Source organism: Chlamydotis macqueenii, chromosome W (genome assembly GCF_036417535.1).
Source record: "Chlamydotis macqueenii isolate bChlMac1 chromosome W, bChlMac1.mat, whole genome shotgun sequence".
Lineage (NCBI taxonomy): Eukaryota > Metazoa > Chordata > Aves > Otidiformes > Otididae > Chlamydotis > Chlamydotis macqueenii.
Window position 1 is genome coordinate 15,460,070 of NC_141592.1, and position 16,689 is coordinate 15,476,758.

A 16,689-nucleotide genomic window follows, 5' to 3' on the forward strand; every position below is an offset into this window, starting at 1 on the left:
AGTTTTTAGCTGAAGGGCTAAACTTAAACCTTTTATGCATGTTCAGCTTTGTAGTTGTTTAGTCAGATTGTGTGTTGTGTCTGTTACTGAAAATTCTTCTCTTTCCCCTGCCCCTGGCTCAGCTTTCAAACTTGGGCCAAGCTTGCATGATAGACTACTGCTCTTCTGCTGAGATAACAGGGTAGTGAGAGTCTAAAAAGCTGTGATTCATGACAAAGAGCTAGTAAGATTAGGATGTCCTAATATAGGGCACTTTTTTCCACTTCTATCACTTCTATCTGCTTCTCTAGTGATGGTGGGTTTCTCTGCCCACTGTATTTTTCTTTTGAGTTTACAAAACTTTTAGGTCATTTTCACATAATCTAAAGTAAGAGAAAACAGGTACATGCTGGGTTTTGTTTTTTGTTTTTTGTTTTTTTGTCCCTTTTAGGTACTCTTAATCACTGCAAGTGGCAATTTAATTTTGTTTCTGGGTTGCAGACACTGTTACCTTAATGAGTGTATTTGTTAGTGCATTAAACTTACTTTTATTTCTGGTTTTACAGGCAAATCGTACATGTCCAATTTGCAGAGCTGATGCTTCAGAAGTGCATCGTGATTAAGAATGACTAATCTAAGAGCATAAATCCGGTTTGGGTGTTCCTGGTCATGTGTATATACGAACTATCCATTGAATTTACCCATGTGGCTTCTAGCATTCCCTTTACACAGAAGGGTCAATGGACATTTCTTTGCACTGTGCAACTTGATTATAAAGCATATACTTTGTTTTCACAGTTGTGGGATTGCTATACTAACTGCGTTAGGTCCTGTTTGACCAACCTGATCTCCTTTTATGATCAAGTGACCCATCTGCTGGATGAGGGAAAGGCTGTTGATGTGGTCTACCTAGACTTCAGCAAAGCCTTTGACACTGTCTCCCACGGTATTCTCCTGCAGAAGCTGGCAGCCCATGGCTTGGATGGGTACACTCTTGGCTGGGTAAGGAGCTGGCTGGAGGGCCGGGCTCAGAGAGTGGTGGTGAATGGAGTTAAATCCAGCTGGCTACCGGTCACAAGTGGTGTTCCCCAGGGGTCGGTGCTGGGGCCTGTCCTCTTCAATATCTTTATTGATGATCTGGATGAGGGCATTGAGTGCACCCTCAGTAAGTTCGCAGATGACACCAAATTGGCTGGGAGTGTGGATCTGCCTGGGGGTAGCGAGGCCCTACAGAGGGATCTGGACAGGCTGGAGAGCTGGGCTGAAGCCAATGGGATGAGGTTCAACAAGACCAAATGCCGAGTCCTGCACTTCGGCCACAACAACCCCAGGCAGCGCTATAGGCTTGGGACGGAGTGGCTGGAGGACTGTGTGGAGGAAACGGACCTGGGGGTACTGATTGATGCTCGGCTGAGCATGAGCCGACAGTGTGCCCGGGTGGCCAAGAAGGCCAACGGCATCCTGGCTTGCATCAAAAACAGTGTTACTAGCAGGAGCAGGGAGGTAATTGTCCCCCTGTACTCGGCACTGGTGAGGCCGCACCTCGAGTACTGTGTTCAGTTTTGGGCCCCTCACTGCAAGAAAGACATTGAGGCCCTGGAACGCGTTCAGAGGAGGGCTACGAAGCTGGTGAGGGGTCTGGAGCACAGGCCTTATGAGGAGCGGCTGAGGGAGCTGGGATTGTTCAGTCTGGAGAAGAGGAGGCTCAGGGGAGACCTTATAGCTCTCTATAACTTCCTGAAGGGAGGTTGTAGTGAGCTAGGGGTCGGCCTTTTCTCTCATGTAGACAGTGATAGAACTAGAGGCAATGGTTTCAAGCTGCGCCAGGGGAGATTCAGGCTGGACATTAGGAAATATTACTTCTCGGAAAGGGTAGTCAGGGACTGGAATGCACTGCCCAGGGAGGTAGTGGAGTCACCGACCATGGGGGTGTTCAAGAAACGTTTGGATGTTGTGTTGAGGGATATGATTTAGCTGAGAAGTATTGGTGATGGTTGGACTGGATGATCTTTTAGGTCTTTTCCAATCTTGATAATTCTGTGATTCTGTGATTCTGTGTGATTGGAACTCCAAAGACTTTTTTTAGCTTAATTTTGTGTGTGCACTAACTTTTCCTGGTTTTTGTGTGATCATTCCAAGTGTTGCTGCAAGATTACCGTGGACATGATCTTTTAGCATGTGCTTTTATAAAAAGTGGTAGCTCCAAACAACATAGCAATCTACCTTCAAATAATGTGAGTGGGCATGAATGGGGGAGGGGGACTGAGAGGATGCATGAAGTGCACTTGTGACTGAGTGTGTATATGTGTTTGAGAACATATATACCAGCATGTACTAAGAATGTATCTATGTAGTATTAATTATACTGCAATATATACTCTTATGTTATTTAAATAGTACTAGTACTGCACACCAGTTTCTGTCCTTGTATTTGGAGTCGCACACTGAATGCAGAGAGTACTGCAATTATAGACATTTCATATTTCCTCCCCAATACACTTAATGGTATAAAAAAACTTTTTTACTTACTGTTCAAACAGATGTTATGCTTCCCCTTTATTGGAGGCTTTTAAGTGTACCTCTAATGAGTGAGTTCATTACTCAGTATGTGAGTAATCTTGGGTTTTTACACGATAGGAGATCCAAATTTCAGTACGACAGGTTTACTGCTTATTTTATTGATATAAAGTTGCAATATTGCGTAACTCAGTTAACAATATTAACACTTCCAATTGGTGAATTTAATGTTGAAGCTTTTCTGTTTTCCTTCTCAATTCTTCTAGCTGGGTTTTATTTACGTTCAGTTGATTTCAGATTAGACTTGAGTTTTGAAGATGCTACACTTTGTGCTCCTCCTCCAAAAGGAAGCTGAAAAGGTGCTGAGGGTCTTGTGCAAAGTTTCTTCACTTTGACCATTATACTTGCTAAGTATGTGCTCCTTTAGTATATAAACATTGGCTTTAATCACTTATGGTTTTTGTTTGTATACAATTAAAATAACTTGTAAGAGGATATTCTTTTATTCCTGTGACTTCCTAAACAAAATAAAATTTTAATGTTTTTTTCAGAGAAGTAGAACTTTTGATTTTTGTGCTTCAAAAAGGGTTTGTGGTGGTCATTCACTGTGAGAATACAGTTGTCCTAGGGTGCTGCTCCTTAGCCTTCTGTATTCACTGAGTTGGCATGAAAAAAATTTCCCTTATTTCTTTTTCTGTGAAGTTTCCAGCATGTTCCACTGTAGAACAGTAAATTGGTACACCATCCAGAACAAATAATGCTGAGAAATGGGAGGTAACTTATATTTGACTGCCTTTCAAATAATATTTTTAGTTGTGTGGTTGAAAATATTGACTTCTTTAACACTTCAGACTGTTAAGGACTTAAAGATGTTTCAGTGAAATAACTGGATCTAAACATACCATAGTTAATTAAGGGATGTGATTTTTGTAATCAAAATGTTTTCTCCTAAATTTAGTGTCAATACCTTGGTTAAAATAGTACAAGTGACACAACTATCAATGTTCCTATAACTTGGTGCTCGTCTGAGCTTTGTTTGTTCTTTGTAATTTCTGATACTTTTGTATGTTACTATGCTTGAATATCAGTTTTCAGACAATGTTATGTTTTCTATGCTGCTTGCTCTTCTTTGAAAGTTCTACAAATCAATTAATTACAGTCATTGTTTTTGCTTGTTTCAGGTGCTCTTGTCTTTTATTACACAAATGGTACTCAAAACTTCAGTCTGTCCATACTTGTCAATAATTAACAATGCTGTTGTGGTTTAGCCCTAGTCACCACACAGTTTCTCGCTCACCCTCCCACTCCCCAGTGGGATGGGGAAGAGAATGGGGAAGAAAGGAAAACTCATGGGTTGAGATTAAGATGGTTTACTAGAAAAGCAAAGGAAAACTACAATAATAACAGAATATAAGGATATTAATATATACAAAATGGACAATGCACGATTTCTTACCACCTGACATTCAAATGACTGATACAGCCCGTCCCGAGCAGTGATCATGGAAATGAAATTGAGCAGCAAGCAAAGGAGAGAGAGTGTCCTGGTTTTATTTAGTGAGGTGGGACTATAGTGGCAGCTTCTGTAAGAAGCTGCTAAAAGTTGTTTCCCCTTTGTCCAGTGGACTCGGCCAGGCTTAGGGCAGACCCACTGCTGGCCAGGGAAGAGCAAATTGGTAGCAGAATGTTCCCTGAAAACACCTCTGTGATAACAAATTTAAGAAGGGGAAAAAAACAGGAAAAAAAAAAAACCAAAAAAAAAAAAACCAAAAAAAGAAGATGTTAAGACACTGAGCAGGGGCAGAGAGGGGAAGGTGCGAGCCTTGTGGGCCTTGAGGCCCTCACCACCATCTGGCCTTCTACCAGGCAGCCATCTGGGCCCCACTCGGCCCAGCTCGGTCTCAAGAAGTGAAAAGAGGAGATGAGATGTAAAGAGAACCTGAGAGGTGTCTGCCTGCCTATTGTGAAGAATTACTTGTGAGAGGAACGGCTGCAGATGCCAAGGTCAGTGAAGAAGGAGGGGGAGGAGTAATGCTGCTCCTGCCAGAGATTCCCCTGCAGCCCCTGGTGATGACCATGGTGGAGGAGGTTGTCCCCCTGCAGCCCATGGAGGTCCATGGAGGAGCAGAGATCCACCTGCAGCCTGTGGAGGACCCCACACTGGGGCAGGTAGATGCCTGAAGGAGGCTGTGGCCTGTGGAGGGCCCACGCTGGGGCAGTCATTCTGGAGGGACTGCACCCCCTGGAAAAAATGACCCATGCTGGATCAATTTGAAGAAGGACTGCAGTCTGTGAGTGGGACCTCACGATGGAGCAGGGGAAGAATGGGAGGAGCTATTCCCCTGAGGAGGAAGGAGCGGTGTAAAGCGACAAGTGATGAACTGACCATGACCCCCGTTCCCTCTTCCCCCCTGTGCTGCTTGGGAGGGGGAAGGATGTAGAGATAATGTTAAGTCTGGAAAGAGGGAGGGGTGGGGGGAAGTTATCCTGTTCTCTTTCTCATTATTATTAAAACCAGAGTAGGATAAACAAATACTTTTCATAGAATCATAGAATGGTTAGGGTTGGAAGGGACCTTCAAAGGTCATCTAGTCCAACCCCCCTGCAAGGAGCAGGGACATCCCTGACTAGGTCAGGTTGCTCAGAGCCTCATCCAGCCTGGCCTTGAACGCTTCCAGAGATGGGGCCTCCACCACCTTTCTGGGCAACCTGTTCCAGTGTTCTATAACTTGCATTGTAAAAAATTTTTTCCTAATTTCTAATCTAAATCTACCCCCCTCTATTTTAAAACCATTACCTCTCGTCCTATTGCAACAGGCCCTACTAAACAGCCTCTCCCCATCTTTCCTGTAGGCCCCCTTGAGGTACTGGAAGACCGCTATCAGGTCTCCCCGGAGCCTCTTCTTCTCCAGGCTGAACAGCCCCAACTCTCTCAGCCTGTCCTCATAAGAGAGGTGCGCCAGCCCTTTTATCATCTTTGTGGCCCTCCTCTGGACCTTCTCCAACTGGTCCATGTCCTTCTTGTGCTGGGGGCTCCAGAACTGGACACAGTACTCCAGGTGGGGTCTCACCAGGGCAGAGTAGAGGGGGAGAATCACCTCCCTCGACCTGCTGGCCACGCTCCTCTTGATGCAGCCCAGGATGCGGTTGGCCTTCTGGGCCGCAAGGGCGCATTGCCTGCTCATGTTAAGCTTCTCATCCACCAGCACTCCCAAGTCCTTCTCCTCAGGGCTGCTCTCAATCCATTCTCCGCCCAGCCTGTATTTGTGCCTGGGATTGCCATGACCCAGGTGCAGGACCTTGCACTTGGCCTGGTTGAACTTCATGAGGTTGGCACGGGCCCACCTCTCCAGCCTGTCAAGATCCCTCTGGATGGCATCCCTCCCTTCCAGCGTGTCGACGGCACCACACAACTTGGTGTCGTCGGCGAACTTGCTGAGGGTGCACTCTATCCCACTGTCCACGTCGCCGACAAAGATGTTGAACAGGGCCGGGCCCAGCACGGACCCCTGAGGGACGCCACTCGTGACCGGTCTCCACATGGACATCGAGCCGTTGACCACCACTCTCTGAGTGCGGCCATCCAGCCAACTCCTTATCCACCGAGTGGTCCATCCATCAAACCCATGTCTCTCTAGTTTAGAGAGAAGGATGTCGTGCGGGACAGTGTCAAAAGCTTTGCACAAGTCCAGGTAGATGACGTCAGTTGCTCGTCCGTTGTCCACTGATGCTGTGACCCCATCATAGAAGGCCACCAAATTGGTCAGGCACGATCTGCCCTTCGTGAAGCCATGTTGGCTGTCACCAACCACCTCCTTGCTCTCCATGTGCCTTAGCATGGTTTCCAGGAGAATCTGCTCCATGACCTTGCCAGGCACAGAGGTGAGGCTGACCGGCCTGGAGTTACCTGGGTCCTCCTTATTCCCCTTTTTAAAAATTGGGGTTATGTTCCCTCTCTTCCAGTCATCGGGGACCTCACCAGACCGCCACGACTTCTCAAATACGATAGCCAGTGGCTTGGCAACTTCATCCGCCAGTTCCCTCAGGACCTGCGGATGGATCTCATCAGGACCTATGGACTTGTGCACCTTCAGGTTCCTTAGATGATCCCGAACCTGCTCTTCCAGTACAATGGGCGGTTCTTCATTCTCGCAGTCCCTGCTTGCACCTTCTACAGCTTGGGTGGTGGGACAGGAACTCTTGTCGGTGAAGACTGAGGCAAAAAAGTCATTGAGAACCTCAGCCTTCTCCATGTCCTGGGTAACCAGGACACCAGTTCCCTTCTGGAGGGGGCCTACATTTACCCTGGACTTTCTTTTGTCCCCTACGTACCTATAAAAGCTCTTCCCGTTACATTTTATATCCCTGGCCAGATTCAGTTCTGCCAGGGCTTTGGCCTTCCTTACCTTATCCCTGGCCACTCACGCAGCTTCTTTGTAGTCCTCCCAGGCTACCTGTCCCCACTTCCACCCTCTATAGGCTTCCTTTTTCACTTTCAGTTGGTCCAGGAGCTTTTCCCCAAGTCGAGTCTGTTTTGCCTGTGACGGTAACTCTAAGGATTTTCTCCCTGTCCTTATCTCAAACCTCAAGGCTTTTCTCTTATATTATCTCTCCCTATTCCCTCGGAGGGTGGAGGGAGTGAGAGAGAGACTAAATAGCTTGGTCCCAAGCAGGGCTAAACTGAGAGAGATAGAGAGGGAGCAAAAGAGATGCCTCCCTCGGGCAACTCCCACTTATATACTGAGCATTACATTTACTGCATGGAATACTCTCTTTTGCCAGTTTGGGTCAACTATTCTTTCTATATCCCTCTCAGCTTCCTGCACCTGCACATTAGTGAAACCTGGGAAGCCAGACAGTGTCCTTGGTCTCATTAGTAAGAACTCAATATCAGTTTGTTTATCAATATTCTCCACATACAAAATCCAAAACATGTCTATTGCTCAGAGGAAAATTAGCTCTATCCCAGCCAAAACCAGTGCCGGCTCTCTTGCCGGCTAACCTACCCCGCACGCACCGGAGCCCCGCTCCGGGGAAAGCAGGGCATCACATGGATACCGTCAAGCCAAGCCTTCAATTTAATGCTGCGCAACACAGGGTTAAATACCTGTACACCCACTACGCAAGCGAACGCACCCGCCCCCAGCGCCCATGAATCTATCCGTGCCCACCACGCACCTGCCCCTGCACCCATGGACTTATCCGTGACCACCATGTACGTGGACACACCTGCCCCCTGCACTCATGGACCTATCCGCGCCTAGCGCACGAATCACTGCAGACTGCCCCTCCTGCATACATGCAGCCCTGCTAACGTTACCCCACAATTCCCCCCCTCTATGCTAAATCATCCTGGTCTAATGGCTGGTACCCTGGGGCGGATGCCGCCATAACATAGTTGATCATGGATAGTCGCCTAGTGACCCCTCAATCATAGCATGCACAAAACATAACAGTAACAGAAACAAACAAAGCATTATCAAAGCAACTGCTAGGATTGTCAAAGCTGTAGACACAATATTTCTTAGCCATCTAGGTAAACCGAACAGGTCTGGAAACTATCCCCAGTCCTTTAGGGCATTGATGTTGAATACTGACTGGGCAGCATGCGCATGCGTCTTCTCCAAGGCCAAGGAGGTGTTCTTGCTGAAGTCCAAACAGCAGGAACCCTGGAGACCTAGGACTCCCTCTAGGTCGCTGCAACCAATGCCAGGCCTCGCAAGGGCATAATCTAATGCCAACTTCATTTGTGTCAGTCCTTCGTCGTGTGCTGCTAAAGCAGTCGCCGGTTCAGATATGGCGAGGGCTGTGCGGTTGGCATTCCCAAGAGCCCAACAGGCCACGCGCTATGCAAACCTGAGTAGAGTTGGTGTAATGCGTGAACTGCTCCCAGGAATTAGTCATTATCACTTGCATTGGAAGACTCACAATCAGGATCAATCCCACTAGGGTGAGCTGGAGAGCGCCACACCGCTCAGTTACCCTGCCAATCCTCCAGCCACAGCTGTACCAACCAGGCTGGGACCCATCGGGTCCCCGCACCTGTGGAGATACAAGCATACCCTCATCCCCATGTTAGCAAATCAGCAGGACCTTCCCAACCTGGGTCTTTTGGCAGGCAGAACCAGACCTTTGGGAGTACCTTGCCCCCAAACAGCGGCTGACGCAAGGAAAAATGGTTTTGGATAGGGGAAACGGATTGGGGGTTAGCGAAGGACATATTATTCAGTACCACAAGCGCTTCACCGACCAAGACCTCCAGAGAACCCCTCTTTCCCCCCTCTCTGAAGCAGATTAGCTGTGCTTTCAGGGTTTTGTGCACGCGTTCTACAATCACTTGCTTGGTGCTGTTCAGAGGAATGCCAAACGTATGGCGGACTCCCCACGTCTGCAGGAAATGGTGAGATACCCATGACGGCCCACGGTCAGTCTTTATTTTCCGAGGTACCCTAGGCAAATAAAAGCCCAGCTCTGGTGCAGGATGGATTTTGTGTTTTGGACGTCGTGAATGGACACACGAAGAGAGCTCAGGAGCAAGTGTCGATTGCAACATGAATGTATTTGAAACAGCCAAATAGCGCAAAGTCTGTGATATCTAGTTATTGTACCTGGTTCGGAGCATACCTCCCGGGTTAACGCCTGGGTAGTATAAGGCCTGGTTCAGGTTAGGTGCTTGACATGCTGGACAGGCTGGCACTACAGCCCAACGGTGTGAGAAGGGCAGTCGGAACTGACGTCATATGGCGTGTGCGTTCTGATGTATTATTCTCTGTATCACTTTTATAGACAGGTGACCAAGCACAGAATGTTAATGATTATACCTAGTATGATGCCTAGTATCACAATTTTTTAGCTAAGGATAGCAACCACGTAGCTATGCCCTACACAAGCTAATAAGATTACTAATGACACCTTATATATAAATATATATATATACACATATACCCCTAAATTTCACTATTTTCTACTAATTTTCTATTATGATATTCTCTATTACTACAAACATAACAACTTCAGTAACTTTCTTATCTACAAAGCCAGTGACTAATTTTTGCAGGCCTCTGTTGAAACAAGCCATAAATTCCCTTAACAATGTTTTGTATCTTAAAGTTCCCTTCTCATTCCATGGCTTTCTTCCAGCGAGCATGATTTTATCCCTCTCCCAAGGTCAGTTTCCTTTCACTGACACCGTACTGGCTCAAGAAATACCCACATCTCTTCTTTGTTTATGAGAAGCGGCTTGTTTCAACGCTTTATCTATTAAAGTCTGCACATATTTCAACACACACACGGAATACAGATCAAAATACATATATAAAGAGAATGAATAAGCATCCTACAGCTATTTGTAATAAGCTTATATCAATCCACCAAAAGATTTCTGAATATATCAAAATCATCACTTTGTTGCTGTTTTTGTACTCCTTTTTGCAAGTTTTGAATGCTTTTGTGAATAGATTCCGAATGATCAGACAGATTCATGCAGCAAAGCCCATCAAAATCCTGACAACCATGACTTTGTGCTAATAATAAAAAATCTACTACCGATCTATTCTGTTACTAACCCAACTATGCCAAAGACACTGCTGAGCAAGAGGATGTTTATCAGCAGGGTCAGAGCAGAGAAAGGAGGCAGGTGCAGCACCTTAAGGGCGTCCCCTGTTGTTAATAAAGTGTGCTCTGGGTCCTCTCCCCCTCCCCGCCCCGAGTCACCCCCATTTTATCCTCAGCAGATTCAGTGAAAGAGTAGCCACTAGACATTGCTGGACGCGTGGCCAATGCATACAACAAGGCCTGACCAGACATTGCTGCATGCGTGGCCAGCACATGCAACAAGGTCTGTCAAATATGTGCTCTGCAGGCTAACAGCAGTTCTGTTCTGTAAAATAGTATAGCGTATAGAACCTATATCAATTAACAGTGTTAATAGTACTGATATAATTGCATGTGTCTACTTAGCAAGCCAACAGCCCAATTTATTTAGCATAGCTAATGCCTGGGCACTTGCCACACCAGGTGCAAAGATTGAAGCAGCAATAATTTCACCTGGTTTCCAAAACCTTATGTTATCTTGGCAACCAGATTCAAAGCTATGTGTACTTCATTTAGGTCTTTTATGCTGTCTAGATTTTGATATGTGCTCGCGTGATCACACCATGCTGTATCGTTGCAATGTATAGGTCTTAAAGCATTTACAATCATTACCCCTCTAGTAACATTAGCTCCTGAATAGTTAAAGAAAATAGGCAGAAGTCCATCTTTACTGATCCCAAAAGTTCCATCTCTTGTAATTTAGCACTCAGCACTCGCGGCTGCTGTTGTTTTACACAGAATTGTCGTCCTACCGCTATCTGATCTGGCAGATTGACCAAGCATGTTCTGAAAGGCTTATTTGAAGATGATATAGACAAACAAATTATGTCCTGTCCTGTGGCATTAACCATAATTACCCACACATTTGTTCTTTCCATAACTGATGTCCATGGAGCTGCCACACAGGTTGTTAACAATCTGACCAACGCAAGGCAGCTTGGAGCGCTGGTCGTACCCATTGTGCAGGGATGCACTTGTTCACTGCTCCTGTAGAGACACAAGCATATCCTTTCCCCCACGTCATAAGAGGGAATGATCCTTCCCAATTACCTGTTTCCAGATTCTTATTTTCACTTTTTTTTTTGGCTCAGCTTCCTGCACCTGCTCATTAACGAGACTTGGAAAGCCAGACAGTGTCCTTGGTCTCATTAACAACAACCCTTATCATCAGAGCATTTTTATCAACATTCTTCACATACAAAACCCAAAGCTTCTGAGAGGAAAATTAACTCCATCCCTGCTAAAACCAAGACAGTATTCATCCCTTATTTCACACCATTTACTTCATGCTTATACACACACACAAACATGCCACCTCTATAACAAGGAAGCTCCAAAGACCGAAGGCTCCTTTTCTGGATCTATGGGACCTGGATCAAAGGGATTTTTCCGGCTCGCTGTTAGTCTTTGTTTCCATGGACGAAGGAGCGGACGGGGTAACGGGTGCTGTTGAATCTCCTTTCTGCGTGTGATTCTTCAAGGCTTCAAAAATTACACACCACACCGGTAATAACTTTTGAACAGCAGGGTCACCCCGCGTTACACAGTCCCACAGTCTAATACCTATGGTGTTCCAGGAGCCCACTGTATAGATATTACAGAGGTTTGCGTTTGATACATGAGCAGACACCTGTTCTGGTTTTCTTAGTGAGGGAGGGCCTAAGGTGGTAGCTTCTGTAGGAAACTGCTAGAAGTCGCTCCCCTTTGTTCAGTGGACTCGGCCGGGCCTAGGGCAGACCCACTGCTGGCCAAGACCGAGCCGATTGGTAGCAGAATGTCCCATGATAACGCCTCTGCGATAACGTATTTAAGTAGGGGAAAACAGAAAAAAAAAAAAGGAAGAGATGTGAAGCAGCTGAGCGGGGGGCAGAGAGGGGGAGGCGTGAACCTCATGGGCCTTGCAGGCCTCACCCTCTGGCCTCCCGCCGGGCAGCCGACTGGGCCCGACTCGGCCCGGCCCGGCTGCAAGAAGTGGAGAGGAGATGAGAAGTGAACAAGATGTAAAAAGGATCCTGAGAGGCGTCTGCCAGCCTGTTGTGAGGAACAGCTGCAGACGCCAAGGTCAGTGAAGAAGGAGGGGGAGGAGTAATATGGCTCCTGGCCAAGATTCCCCTGCAGCCTGTGGTGAAGACCATGGTGGAGCGGGTTGTCCCCCTGCAGCCCATGGAGGTCCACGGAGGGGCAGAGATCCACCTGCAGCCCATAGAGGGCCCCACGCCAGAGCAGGTGGAGGCCTGAAGGAGGCTGTGGCCCATGGAGGGCCCGCTGGGACAGCTGTTCTAGAGGGACTGCACCCCGTGGAAGAGATGACCCACGCCGGAGCAGTTTCACAAAGGACTGTGGCCCGTGGGAGGGACCCCACGCTGGAGCAGAGGAGGAATGCGAGGAGTTCTTCCCCTGATGATGATACAGCGGCGTAAAACAACGCGTGATGAACTGACCGCGACCCCCGTGCCGCTTGGGAGGGGAAGGTAGTAGAGATAATGTTAAGCCCGGGAAGAGGGAGGGGTGGGGGGAGGTTATCTTGTTCCCTGTCTCATTCTCCTGCTAATTTTAGAAATAAATGAATAGTTTTCCCCAAGTCGAGTCTGTTTTGCCCATGACAGTAACTTTAAGGATTTCTCCCCGTCCTTATCTCAAACCTTGAGCTGTTTTTTCTTATATCATCTCCTCCTATTCTCTCGGAGGGTGGGGGGAGCGAGAGACAGACTGCGTAGTCTGGTCCTGATCAGGGCTGAACTACGAAAACACCCAAGTCAACAAGTTCTTCAGGTCAGTGTTATTAATAGCACAGTTCTGTTCTTCTAACATTTTTGTTAGACTCGTTAAAACTGATTTATGTTCCTTTGAAGCAGTGCTTCTCATTGTTCTGGTCTGGAGGACCGCAGCTCTATCACCCGCCGCTTTCTCCTTGATCTTGGGGACCGCAGCTCTTTTCCCCACCGGGAAAGCACTAGGACCCCACTCCGCGCCCCGCGACTCCTCGGGCGCCACCTTGAAACTGGCTCCCGCCTCACTATCACCCCTCTGCGAATTTACAAGCGGTGGAGCCGATGGGGCAGAAAGAGAGACAGAGGGCATTTCTGTGTCCTCGTATTTGGGGGGTTGTTCTTTCGGGTCAGGCTCCTCCAGCAAGGAAGGTGTGATACACGGGGGAGTACACCCAAATTCCATCGCCCCTCTACCACCACCAGAGGCTCCTGGCCAAACAAGGCAGATCACCAGAGCACCACCCCCTGTCCTCTCCATGCCATCTCGACCCCCTTCGTCCCCCTCCCCTTCCGAGGGCCACCCTTCTTTGATTGCAATTAAAGCCGCAACCCACACTTGGCTCACCTCTCGAGCCTTAGCCAGTCTTTTCACCGAACCTAACATCTCCAGCCGCATTGCCACACCCTTCATTCTGACTCCCCCTTCTTCCAGTAACTCTTTCCCCGCCACCTGTAACCGTGCCACGTCCATCACCTCTCCCGGCTTGTTAATCAAGCCTCTTTTCTGCATCCATAGGATGAACTCCGTCAACGGTGCTCTATGCACCGGACAATTCACATCTTTACCCAACGCCTTTAATACCTTCACTGTATCAGAGATGGATGCCATCCTAACAGCAGGCAGGCATGACCGCCGCACGGCCCCAGCTCAAAACCATCCGGACCTGACACACGTCGGGGTCACCACTTGCCGGCTCTCTTGCCAGCTAACCTACCCCGCACGCACCGGAGCCCTGCCCCGGGGAAAGCAGGGCATCTCACGGATACTGTCAAGCCAAGCCTTCAATTTAATGCTGCGCAACACAGGGTTAAATACCCGTACACCCGCTATGCAAGCGAACACACCCGCCCCCTGCACCCATGAATCTATCCATGCCCGCCATGCACCTGCCCCTGCACCCATGGACTTATCCATGACCACCACGTACGTGGACTCACCTGCCCCTGCACTTGTGGGCTCATCCACATCCAGTGCATGAATCGCCACGGACCGCCCGTCCTGCATACATGCAGCCCTGCTAACGTTACCCCACAATTCCCCCCCTCTATGCTAAATCATCCTGGTCTAATGGCTGGTACCCTGGGGCGGATGCCTCCATAACATAGTTGATCATGGATAGTCGCCTAGTGACCCCTCAATCATAGCATGCAAGAAACATAACAATAACAGAAACAAACAAAGCTTTATCAAAGCAACTGCTAGGATCGTCAAACCTGTAGACACAATATTTCCTAGCCATCTAGGTAAACCGAACAGGTCTGGAAACTACCCCCAGTCCTTTTAGGGCTTTGACGTTGAATACCAACTGGGCAGCATGCGCATGCGTCTTCTCCAAGGCCGAGGAGGTGTTCTTGCTGAAGTCCAAACAGCAGGAACCCTGGAGACCTAGGACTCCCTCTAGGTCACTGCAACCAATGCCAGGCCTCGCAAGGGCATAATCTAATGCCAACTTCATTTGTGTCAGTCCTTCGTCGTGTGCTGCTAAAGCAGTCGCCGGTTCAGATATGGCGAGGGCTGTGCGGTTGGCATTCCCAAGAGCCCAACAGGCCACGCGCTATGCAAACCTGAGTAGAGTCGGCGCAGTTCGTGAACCGCTCCCAGGAATTAGTCATTATCACTGGCATTGGAAGACTCACAATCAGGATCAATCCCACTAGGGTGAGCTGGAGAGCGCCGCGCCGCTCAGTTACCCTGCCGATCCTCCAGCCACAGCTGTACCAACCGAGCCAGGATCCATCAGGTCCCTGCACCTGTGGAGATACAAGCATACCCTCGTCCCCATGTTAGCAGAACAGCGGGACCTTACCAACATGGGTTTTCTGGCAGGCGGTATCCGATCCCCGGGAGTGCCTTGCCTCCAAACAGCAGCTGACACGAGGAAAAATGGTTCTGGATAGGGGAAATGGATTGGGGGTTAGTGAAGGATATATGATTCAGTACTACAAGCGCTTTATCGACTAAGACCTCTGGCGAACCCCTCTCTCCACCCTCTCTTAAGCACATTAGCTGTGCTTTCAGGGTTTTGTGTGCGCATTCTACAATCGCTTGCCCGGTGCTGTTCAGAGGAATGCCAAACGTATGGTGGACTCCCCACGTCTGCAGGAAGTGGCGAAATACCCGTTATCGATAATTCGGCCAATTGTCGGTCTTTATCTCCCAAGGTACTCCTAGGCAGGCAAAAGCCCGGTTCCGGTGTAGCATGGATTTCTGCGCTGTGGACCTCATGAATGGACACGCGAAGAGAGCTTGGGAGCAAGCGTCAACCGCAACATGAATGTATTTGAGACAGCCAAATGGCATGTACTCTGTGATATCCACTTGCCATACCTGGTTTGGAGCATACCCTTGGGGGTTAATGCCTGGGTAGTATAAGGGCTGGTTCAGCTTTGCTGCTTGGCATACTGGACAGGCTGCCACTACAGCCCGAGCCTGTGAGATGGGCAGTCGGAACTGACGTCGTATGGCGTGTGCGTTCTGATGTATTATTCTCTGTATCACTTTTATAGACAGGTGACCAAGCACGGAATGTTAATGATTATACCTAGTATGATACCTAGTATCACAATTCTGATTTTAGCCAAGGACAGCAACCACCCAGTTATGCCACACACAAGCTTAGCCAACAAAATTACTGATCACATGTTATACATACTCATGACTGCTAAGCAAAACTAAGTTTCACTACCTTCTAGTAATTTTCTACTACAGCATTCTTCTCCTATTACAAACATAACAACTCCAGTAACTTTCTTATCTACAAGGCCAGTGACTAGTTTCTTTTTTGCAAGCCTCTGTTGAAACAAGCCATAAATTCTGCTAACAATGTTTTGTATCTTAAAGCTTCCCTTCTCCTTCCATGGCTTTCTTCCAGTGAGCATGATTGTATCCCTCTCCCAAGGTCAGTTTGCTTTCACTGACACCGTACTGGCTCAAGAAATACCCACATCTCTCTCTTCTTTGTTTATGAGAAGAGGCTTGTTTCAACACTTTATCTATTAAAGTCTGCACATATTTCAACACACACATGGAATACAGATCAAAATACATATATAAAAAGAATGAATAAGCATCCTACAGCTGTTTGTAATAAGCTTTTATCAATCCACCGAAAAGATTTCTGAATATATCAAAATCATCAATTTGTTGCAGTTTCTATACTCCTTTTTGCAAGTTTTGAATACTTTTGTGAATAGATTCCGAATAACCAGACAGATTCATGCAGCAAAGCCCATCAAAATCCTGACAACCATGATTCTGTGGTAATAATAAAAAAAAATCTACTACTGATCAGAATAGATCGGGTTACAAACCCGACTACACCGAGCAGGAGGATGATGATCAGCAGGGTCAGAGCAGAGAAAGGAGGCAGGCACAGCACCTCCAGGGAGTCCCCTGTTGTAAATAAAGTGTGCTCTGGCTCCATCCTCTCTCCTCTGCTCCAAGCCATCTCTGTTTTTACCCTCAACAGATTCAGTGAAAGAGTACTGAGTAGACGTTGCTGCACGTGTAGCCAGCGCACACAACAAGGCCTGACTAGACATTGCTGCATGCGTGGCCAGCACATGCAACAAGGCCTGCCAAATATGTGCTCTGCAGGCTAACAGCGGT

At 47.7% G+C, this 16,689-nt stretch overlaps 1 protein-coding gene across 1 annotated transcript in view; it reads left to right on the plus strand.

Annotated features, from left to right (window-relative positions):
- LOC147596588 (E3 ubiquitin-protein ligase RNF38-like) overlaps positions 1-602 on the plus strand; it is a 254,090-nt gene extending 253,488 nt beyond the window's left edge. The window contains exon 12 of the mRNA XM_086769690.1: positions 546-602. Coding sequence (XP_086625816.1) covers positions 546-602 — 57 coding nt within the window. The remainder of the gene's footprint in view (positions 1-545) is intronic.
- Positions 603-16,689: the final 16,087 nt, after the last annotated feature.